The sequence below is a fragment of the Mercurialis annua genome, linkage group LG6 (assembly GCF_937616625.2).
Source record: "Mercurialis annua linkage group LG6, ddMerAnnu1.2, whole genome shotgun sequence".
Lineage (NCBI taxonomy): Eukaryota > Viridiplantae > Streptophyta > Magnoliopsida > Malpighiales > Euphorbiaceae > Mercurialis > Mercurialis annua.
Window position 1 is genome coordinate 5,883,188 of NC_065575.1, and position 11,493 is coordinate 5,894,680.

Genomic DNA, 11,493 nt, shown 5'->3' on the forward strand with positions numbered 1-11,493 from the left:
ATTAAAAATTTTTAAATCTAAAAAACATAATAAATTAATCATTTTAATAGTTCAAATTTTAAATAATTATATAAAAATATATTATTTTATAATTTATAAATATTAATAATATATCAAACTCTTTAATTTCATAATTTATAAATATTAATAAATACTCTTTAATTTTCGTAATTTTATACTCAATAAAAACTTTGCATAGGTTATGAATATTTTAAATTATATTCTATTATTTATAAACATTAATTATTAACTAAATTTTTTCAAATTTCATAACCACCCAACTTTAAAATTCAATAAATTATAACTTCTTAAAATCATAACTTATAAACATTAATAATATGAAGCTAATAGACTGAAAAGCTATTGAACTTTGATTTTTTTTTCAATAACATTTCGACATTGTAATTTTATCAATTTTGCTTTTTTCGTATTTTAACTTTTAATAGCACCCTAAATATCAAATTGAACTCTTTTCATTTAGATAAAATTCAAAATAAATTCTTCATATTTACCATATATTCTAAATAACATTTAACGATATAAATATAACAAATAAACCCTCTTATCCACAAATTAAAAAACATAAAAAAAAAAGATAATTAAAAATATTTAAAATGTATCCGCTCCATCGCCATCTCGCTCGAACTGCCGCCATCTTCCTCGGACTCGCCACCACCCACTTGTCTGCTCTCCGACCCGCCGTTGTCCTTCATGGGAGGGAGAGCAAGGTATACTCGTCCTCCCATGGAGTACGAAATCTGCTCGTTCTCCTATGAAGAACAGCAGCAGATCCGAAGGCGGACGGGTGGGTGTGGCTAGTCCGAGGAAGACGGCTGCGGTTTGAGCGAGGTGACGATGAGGTTGAATGTGTTTTAATGTTTTAAATTATTATTTTTTATTTGTGGAGAAGATGTTTTTTTTTTGAATTCTTTTTTAAGTTAAAAGACTTGTTTAAATTTGTCCAAATAGAAAAAAGTATAATATGACCCTTAAATTTAGTTGTTTTAAATATTTTCATCCTTATAATAGTAAAATCGTTCAAGGGTGCTATTGAAAGTCAACAATACGAAAAATGTAAAACAGACAAAATAATAAAGTTAGGGTGCTATTGAAAAAAGATCAAAGGTCGGTAGCTTTTTTAACCTATTAGCCATCATATAATTAAATTTTGTTTATTTTATAAATTTAAATATTAATTAATAAAAAAATGTTTAATAAAATAAAAAATCATTTAAAAGTGAAAATCAATAATTGATGTTTGATAAACCAAAAGTTCAATTCAAAGTGAAAACAATAATTGCCACTTGGCACTTCATGGTCAATACACATGTCATGATACTTATAACTCTTAATTTTGAGCTCAAACATTATAATATAAAATAGATATATATATATATATATATATATATATATATAGAGAGAGAGAGAGAGAGATATTTTACAATTGTCTTCATGAGTGATATAACTTTGTACAATTAAATAGCACTTTTTGATTAAATTTATTAATATGAAAAAAATTTTGTGACATATAATAATAATATAATATTATCAAATTTGCTACTTATATTGTGACAAAAATCATATTAAATTAACTAATAAAAAATTTTAATATTGACATTTTCAAATTTTATTACCATAAAACTTTTAAAAATCTATGGTTTAAATTTTAATTAATTAATTTTAAAATAAAATTTTTAAAATGTAAATTATTTCAAATTTATAATCATTGATAGATTTGGGAATGTGAGTAAGAGTTAAGTAGTCCGCCGGTTGAGTCTGTATGTCCCTCGTATGGGGAGAGTTTGGTCACCTCACGAGAGCATTCTCAGGTGGATCATCGAGAGATGATGTTGATCGATTTCTGCAAGAATACGGTTCACAAGTAACAAAGAGATTATTAAGTTCGGGTTATTGATCCCACGAGAAAAGCAACGTTCTAATCATTAGATTTAATCTAACTTACTGTGGATAGCAATTAAAAGGTTTGGTTTGAAGTAAACTAATAAATGATAAAAAAAAATTAACAAGATTAATAATAATTAAACTAAGCAAACACGGTTTGTAATTAATTAATTAAAGCGATTGGGATTATCATTCAATATGGTGTTTCAATCATGATAAAAACTTTATGGGTTGGTTTCATGGTTTAGGCTATTCGAAGGCGCTATGCCAAACTCTCTCGAGTTAAAAAACACAACTAAGCTCAATTACGTTAACTAACTGATATAGCGGAAGTCACAACAAAGAACATGATAATTTAAAAGTTGTTGATTATCAAATAATGCAAACAATTAACTTGTAAAATCTATTGATTCAATAAAACAATACTAGGCAGTAGGCATCAAACGTTCGTTGATTCAAAGAAAACCGAAATTTGAAAAATAGCAAATCACGTCTCAAAACATCAAAAATTGTTGTTAAACAACTCATAAGGTTGTTTAAAGACTAAAACAAAAGAAAAACCCTAAACAGGATGTAAAACGAAAGAAACTAAAGCCTTAAAAGTGGCAAAATCACAAAAATGCAATTTTGAAGGCGCGGATGATGGAATTCGGTCCAAAAGCGACGTAGAGAACTTTCAGATCGCACATTTTCAACTTCGACAAGATTATGAAACTGCCACTACGCCACTTTACGCTCCCTTTTCTCTATGAACCCAAAATATGTCCCCGCAACTACATCACTAACCAATTAGTAACTCAATCTCATGTTATCACTAAATCAATTAATCAGCTTTCTTTCACTTATTAAGCTAATCCTAAGAATAATTAACTATTAAATCATTCTCATCTAATTAATTCTTAGGGTTAATTACATAAAAAAATCACGACCTTTGTAAATAGTTTCATATTAAACACAACTTTTAAAATTTGACATTTAAAGGCATGACCTTTCTTTGTTTTCTAATCTATCACCAAAGTAAAATTTAATGTGTTTTTTCTGATTAAAAATTCCCCATTCTACATACTCTAGGCGAAAGATAATAAAATTTGGTGTCGATTTATAATTTGGATAAACTCTCTCGAGTCAATAATCTAACTAAAGCATTAAATAGGATAATTAACTTCCTTAGTAACTCACCCTAACATATAATTACTAACTAAATTAACTATCCAATTAACACTTATTAAGAAAACCCTATGAGCAACTAATCCCTAACTCATTCTCATGTTATTAGGTTTTAGTTTGTTGTTAATAAGATCAATTAAAAGATAAGCTCCCTAGAGTCATATCTAACCAGCAAAATTAAGGATAAAGTCATGAGTTTAACCCTAGCATCAGGTATAAGACAACAACATGCAAACCCTACCCAACAATCCATCAACAACAACTATTAGACATACATTATTATAACCCCAATTAAAGGAATTTCGTTATAGATTACCTTTAAAGTAAAATCCAAGCAATAATAGAAGATTAAGAACATAATGAAGCTTCAATACACAATAATATTAATACCCAAGTGTAATTAAGCATCCACAACAATCTTGTTCAACACCCAAGTATAGAGGATACATGTAATGAAATAAAAACCTTTCTAAAATAGACAAGATAAAACATCAAAACATGTTTCAAGTATAAACTTCTAAGTCGAAGAATCAAGTTCCAGATGAAGCATATAATCATAAAAACATATAACACTTACGATAATTCTCTTTTAATAGTCGTATGAATAATTTTCATTTTGAGAAAACATTCCTAAGTTCCCATTAGAAGTAACTTTAGGTATTCCTATAACTAAAGAAATAACTTTAAAGTATATAATTAATTGCTAAAACGACGAACAATAATATGCTAATCACTTCACAAAACCGATTAATATCCCTTTTATATCGTTTAAACGTCCACATACTTTTAAACTTCCGTTTAAAACATTTAGTTTTACTTTTAAAACGTCATTTTAAAACATTTTTGGATCGATAGAAACTACGCCAAACTCCTCAACAAAAGCCCCTCGGAAAGTCTGATAAATAAAAAGGCCAAAACTCCATCGACGTCGTTTTGCGGTCGCGCAACACAGGCTGTGTGGTCGCACAGCATCTTCATTATGTGTGCCTGCACAGCATGCTGTGCGCTCGCTCAGCTCGCTATACTCGCACACAGCGGGTTGTGCTCTCACACAGTCCCGGGAGTCGCCCTCCGGGCCTTCCCGACCTAATTACGATGCTCGAAACGCAACAATAACGCTAAATTTGATATCCCACAATATATATACACAATTCAAACACTTAAAACACGTATAATTCGGTCGATCAATTCGATACTTGTTAATAATCGAATATATAATCCAAATTTATCAAAATATACTTCAAATACGGGATTAATACCTTGGTTACTTGTGAAATAGTCGAAGAATCAGAGTTAGAAATAAAAATCAGACGATTCGAATCGGAAACCCTAATTTTCGTCACCTGCGCATGAAGCGGCTCAATTCTAACCTTTGAGAATTGAAGAAATGAGTTCCTGGGTTTGTTTGATTCAAATGAACTTCATATATATATATATATATATACTCTTGGTCAATTTACAAATTGATCTCTATGACCTACGCGTCACTTTAACCCAAATTCTTAATTATTCGTCCATATCCATTACGGAAACGAATTTTAAATTTTGCAAAACTTTATCCAAAAATATAATAAAATATAAAACGAATAAAAATAGTTTTTTTAATTCGCATAAGACTTATATTTTATTCTAGAAAAATCTTTAAAGATTTATAAGGTCTTACTTAGTCCCACTTGATAAAAGTTCTACATCTATAAAATTTTGACGATAGCTTTCTAAAATTATATCGCAAATATTGAGACTGAAAATTTTCACTCGGAAAATATAATTAAATTATTTTACAGAGTGTTACACTTATAATCCTTTACTACTTGAGGCGATATCGTATGTTTGTGGGTTTTCTCCAACATTTGCAATTGACTTGCTCGAGTTGTACACAATTGGAGTAATTTTGACACCTTGGGCATATGAATGAGAGTCCGTATTGGATTCCTTAAACAAACGCACAACAACTGGTTTCTGAGAATTATAAGGAGGACGTTGAATGGCATGATCTTGTTTTTGTGAGTAAATAGTTTTAGGGTAACGAGAAACATAAGCCCTAATTTTAAAATAACCAATGGAAACCTTATTTAATTGATGAAGAATCTCATCAATGTCTTACTTCTGTTCAATTTGAAGGAAAGCAAATCTCCTATTCCTTCTGTTTTTCTTCCTCGCGGGAAATTTTTGAAGTAAATTATTGAACCCTTTTTTTATTGTGCCATGGATAAATCTATGGATGGGCTAGTGGTTGAACGGTGGCCGGAGTTTGGTAGTTGCTTACTTTTTTTAAAATGCATATGTCATAATTTATATACATTTTTTTTCTATAAAACCCTTCAAATTTTATAGTTTGTATTAATTTTTTTGAAGTTTATAACCATAAATTTATTGTGTGTTTAAAAAACTATTAATTAAATCTTACAAATAAGAGTTAAAATAATTTTGAAATAGTTGTACACATGGATGAAATATATATAGACACTTGGAAATAGCTCAAGATTATAATATATAATAACAATATATATATATATATATATATTGTTATATATATATATATATATATATATATATATATATATATATATATATATATATATATATATATATATATATATATATTTAAAGCTCATATAGCTCACATAAACCAAGAGTAATTTATCATGAAGGTATTCAAATATTATTACATTTCCTACACTTTGATGACCGAACTTTAGTTCGTTTCAATTTGATTATCAAACATTAATTAATTTTAAGTTTAACAATCAAAATGGAATAAAATAAAAGTTGGGTGACCAAAATGTAATAAAGCAATAGTATAGGTACTTCTAGAATCAATTACCCATCAAATTTAAGATTTTTTTTGGTACAAAGGTCAATAAGGTTTTCTAAACGGGTATTAACTATGAGATGACACCTTTAAACTTTTCACATTTAAACTAATCCTCACTCGAGTAATGTAGATCCCTTATAGAATACAAACTCTAGCACCAAGTTTTAAAAGGCTGTATACAGTTCGAACCTGCGATCTCACTTAAAATCAGGAGAGCGACTTACCAACTCACATGCACCTTGGGGTTCAAACAGTGGAGGATCCATAAATTTTATATGGTGAGGTCCTTATATATATTTAAAATTAAAATAAAATTATTTTTTAAATATGGTAATTTCTATAATTATCATCAACAATTTTTTATTTTCTTAAATATAAGATCATTAAATTGTTACTCACATATTGAATATATCATGTTTAATTATTTAAATCACTCTTTATTAATCTTATTCATAATTTTATTTTTTTAATAAGAAATGTTCTTATGTCAGGTTAACTAATAAAAAAATTAATAATTTATCAAATTCGGCTATAAACTAATCTTATTTTTCAGAGGAAATTTCCTACGCTACACTATTTCCTATTTCATTTACAACTTTATATTGTTAGTTTTTCCTTACTTTTCCTACCTTTTTTTTTACGAAAAATACTTTTTTTTTATTTTACAAATACCTCTTTTCACTTTTTAATAATTTATTCTTTTTTTTTATAATTTTTTTCCGGTGTTTATTTTATCGTATTTTTAGTGTAACTATGGTGTATTTATAGTGTATCTATTGTGTTTTTTAGTGTAATTATGATGTTTTTATAGTATAACCATAATGTATATATTGTGTATCTATGATGTTTTTGTAGTGTTTGTATGTTGTATGCCATAAAACACTGTAAATACATCATAAACACTGCAAATACACCATAAACACTGCAAATGCACCATAAATACACTACAAAACGGCAGAAATACACCAAAAAACACGGATACACCAAAAAATACCGGAAATATATACACTCTAACGTAAACACACCATAAAAACACTGCAAATACACTATAAATCAATTAGTTTTTATAAAATGAGTAGTATAAAAATAAAAGAACAAATCTTTAAACAAGAAAAAGAAGAAATAATTATATAAATAATAGAAGAATTTTATAAACATAAAAATAATAGATCTACAACAATATCTTTACAAAAAATCTAAATTATCAGAAAAAACTTGAAAAATTATAAAAAAATCTAAAAACCACGTCGAGGAATCCATCGGAAGAAACTTGGCGACGGGAAAATCATTGGAATAATCGCAACCTTGAGAAATCCACCAAAAAAAATACGACGGTAAAAAAATACGACGGAAAATTCACTGGAAGACGTGCGACGACGATCGGAAAAAAAGAAGAGATGAGGAAAAAATTTGATAGGGAGAAAAGTGAAGAGAAATAGAGAAATTTGATAGGGAGAAATAAGTACAGAGAAAGGAATAATTTATGTGGGGAGAAATAAAAAGTGTGATGATTATGAGAATCAAATGATCTAAAATGAAAAAGCTCTCTAATATATAGTATGATATGGTATTTTTCATATTATGTTTTAAATAAGGATATAGAGGAAAATTATAAAAAGATGGGTGAAAGTTGTAAATATGTTTTAAAATGAGGTATTTTGAAAATAATCTCTATTTTTTTATTATAGTGTCTCATAGTGATTCACGAGGAACTATGTATACATGAACCAAATCAGAAATCATTCAATAAAACTCTAATAAAAAATTAAATAAACATACACTTAAATTATAATTGTAATCAACAAATTAAGTAAATTTGTTTAATTTTTAATGTATATATTTATATATATATATATATATATATATATATATATATATATATATATATATAAATATTGATAACTTTAATGATTTTCCACTAATTATTTATAATTTGTTTTTTCAATTTACCGTTGCACTCTAATTTATACGATACTTGATAGAGTCTGCCTTCTGATCCGATGATTAAACCTGCAAAATAGATTAGAAGGTCAATCAAACGGTGATTGTCTGATTAACTTTCCGATGCTAAAATTAATATTGAGCTTTGAGTAGCGTTTTTGCATTATGAAGGATATTAAACTATGTAGGTCACTAAACTTTTCTTAAATTACAGAAAGGTCCCTATAAATAAATGTTTCTTACAAAATGGTCACCAAACTAAATTTTTATTACAAAAGGGTTCGCTCATATAAAACGTACCGTTTTCACGCAAAAACGCAACAGTTTTACTTACGTGGCAAACCAAAATTACAAAAAGGAACACATTATAGTGACCTTTTTGTAATATAAAAGGTATAACCCAATGACTTTTTTTGTAATTCATGAAAAGTTTTGTGTCTTTTTGTAACAACATAAACATTTTTGTAACAAAAGATATAGTTCAGTGACCATTTTATAAGAAAAATTTGTTTAGTGACATTTCTGTAATTCGAGAAAAGTTTAATGATTTATAGAGTTGAATATCCGCATAATGAATGTAATTGTGTTTTTAGACATATCTCAACAATTTTATATAGTAGTTGAGAGAATGCCTATTTAACTTCATATAGGACAATAATTCCTATTTAGTAGTTTTGTGTTTGAATAGAAAAGTGATTCATTATTCAAAAGAAGTCTTATGCAGGAATATTTTCCTCAATAAACTTATCTTTTTAGATAGGAGTTTGTATCCGAATAGGAGAGTCATTTTGTATATTCGGTCTTCTAAATATTATGTGCCGACGTGCTTTAACCGAATCCTCTGGGAGTCGGTCTTTTTGGAGATTCGGGTAAATCTCTTTAATCTTCAAGTTTGGCGAGTGTTGTGGACTCGAATATTGCTGATGTCGTTAGGCTCTCGCCTTTGAACGAGTTCTAGGATTCTCCTAGAAAGGCAAATCATGCATGGCTCGGTTCCATTATACTCATGTTGAAATTCGATTTGCATCGATACTGATGTTGTTTTTCAGTTTAGATGTCCCTAAGATGATTTTAGCTTTTTAAAGAATTTAGATATTGTTTTCCTCAATTAATAAAATATATGTTAAAATAACTAGTGAACAAATGAGCTGGAAATAAATTTGATTATTTGTGGACTAAAGCTGATAAACATTACTCAAGTATTTTATTTGTTAAATTACGTTGGCCTATTACATATAGGTAGTAACATTTTTTAATGGAAAAAGACTGGGGTGACAGTGTGCATGCATCTGCCCCTAAGTTCAAATTTAAATATTCTTAATTCTATTCCTGAAGCATTATAAAATATAAACAACTCATATCATCCTCATATACTACTCATATCAGTTCTCTACAGTAATCTACCAAACCAGTTCAGTTTGTGATCATTATGGCTCATCATGTTCCATCATTTGCCGTTATAGCATTTGTCCCGCGGGATAGCTTAGCGCTAGGACGCTTTGCACATAATTTCGGAGAAGAGCGTCAAGTTCGAATCTCAGAAATAGATGTTTTTGATCGGACCACCAAGATGGAATTTGAGAGATCGGTAACCAATCCCAACTTTTTTCACATCCGTGCTTGTTTTCTCAACAAGTACTGGTCATTTGTCAATCAATCCACAACGGAAGTCATTATCGGCTCCGACCAAAAATGTGAAGATGCATCCCAATCTACATTGTTCGAGCCGCTTTTTGATGAACGGACAGGTACCCATTTCATCAGATCCGTTAGCAGAGGAAGGCTTCTTGTTTTAGGTGAGGACGACGGCCTTGTCAGCATAAGTGATCTAACAGATCCTCCCATCACAAACATCTCACAGGCTACTAGAAGTATTCGTTTCAGATTGATCGAGTGGGATACACTCATAAGACTGCCCAAGTATGTATCATTCAGAGGACATAATAATAAGTTCCTCAAAGCCTGGAGCCAAGGTTCAAATATATACGTCTCAGCCTCATCGGATGAAGGCGATGACCGGGAAACCTCCTTCGAGGTCATTGAGAGAGGAGATGGACATGTCCGGATACAGTCTTTACTTGGATCTGGTGTGTGGTATAACCTTGCGGCTGCGGGTGGTGGGAATTGGATAGTTCATGTCAAAAATGCAACAAGCATTTTAACTTTATTTTGGCCGATCAAAGTTGGTGGTAACGTAATTGCTCTTCGTAGCGCACAAAATAACAGTTTCTGCAGAAGCCTTACGCAGGGGAATTTAGTAGATTGCCTCAGTCCTTCCGGTACCACAATTAATTCACCAGCGCGATTGATAGTGAGCGAACTAGTTACTGGGAGGCGAATGTATGATGTTCGATATCACATGGATAATGCTCGGATATATGGTCAAAGAGCTGTCGTAGCAGGAACCGGCCATGCTACTAACAGGGGACAACAAGAATCTACTCTAACTGTCGAAATTTCTGTTACGGAACATACCTCTTACACTTTTTCAAACAGCAACTCCTTATCAACAGGTTTTTTTTTTTCCCTCTTCTATAACGGAAACCCAATTAACATAACTTTTTATAACTGAAGTGAATTAAAATTAGGGGTTACTAAATTTCGGCTTGGTTTGGTCGAGTACTAAAATTAGGGGTTACTGGATTTTATAACTGCCGAGTACTATCTTTTTCTCTCTTTTACAACGCAACCGAATTATAACTGAACCGAATTAAAATTCCAGTTTGGTTTGGTCAGTTAATCCTAAAATACCCAAATACTGCAACTCCTACATCTACTTCGGTTGAAGAAACATTAGGGGTTACTAAATTTTGTCTTAATTGTAAAGTAGTATTCGAACATTGATTTGTTTCTTTAATGTTGCCAATTTTAAATTGTTGAATATCAGTTGATATTTTAATAAAATCTGACCAAAACACTGATATGGAACCAAAATTCAAGTGTAATATGGCAAATGTGATATGTGCATTTTGTTTATTAAGAGGTTATGTATCCATTTCCAATTCCACATCGGGTTTTCTTTTATCAGATTTCATTAAAATATCTCACGATTTTAGAAAAATGATGTCAATCGTATTACGATTTAAGCTATAGCTCATCGATAAACTAAAGACCTATTGGTCTTAGGTGAGGCGCCTTCAGAGACTTGAGATAACTCATCTTGTTGTTATCAACAGGTGTTAGTACCAGTATTACTGCTGGTTTCGGATACATAGTGACGTTGGAGGTAGGTATCGAAATATCATCTGAGCAAACTGTTTCAGTGGAGGTAGGTAAAGAAGTGTCGAGAACCACCACCTCAACAACTTCATATGCAGTACCTGTCCCGCCAATGAGCACAGTAATAGTTAATTATGTGGCAACAGAAGGAAAATGCGATATTCCTTTCTCATACACCCAGCGAGATCAGGATTCTATTGATGGAAGTTTTCGTTATAGTACTCATGAGGATGGTGTTTATACTGGCGTCAATTATTTCAATTTCCACTATGACCAACCTCGCTTTAGAAGCCTGCAAGAAGAAGAGAATGTCGAATAATTAAGCAGTGGCCACGCAGTTGTTTCTACTATTGTTTATCCAATAAGGACGGTGTTTATACCGTTGTTGTGTTTTTATCTTGGAAGTGTGTTGTTTCTTTCTTATTGCAATTGTTTCATGTTCTGCTTTA

General features: G+C 30.2%; 1 protein-coding gene across 1 annotated transcript; it reads left to right on the forward strand.

The window, feature by feature from the left end:
- Positions 1 to 9,173: 9,173 nt before the first annotated feature.
- Positions 9,174 to 11,493, forward strand: LOC126653841 (uncharacterized). The gene is made up of 2 exons (XM_050347805.1): positions 9,174 to 10,338; positions 11,002 to 11,493. Exons 1-2 carry the CDS (start codon positions 9,255 to 9,257, stop codon positions 11,361 to 11,363), a joined length of 1,446 nt encoding a protein of 481 aa, XP_050203762.1. The 5' UTR covers positions 9,174 to 9,254; the 3' UTR covers positions 11,364 to 11,493.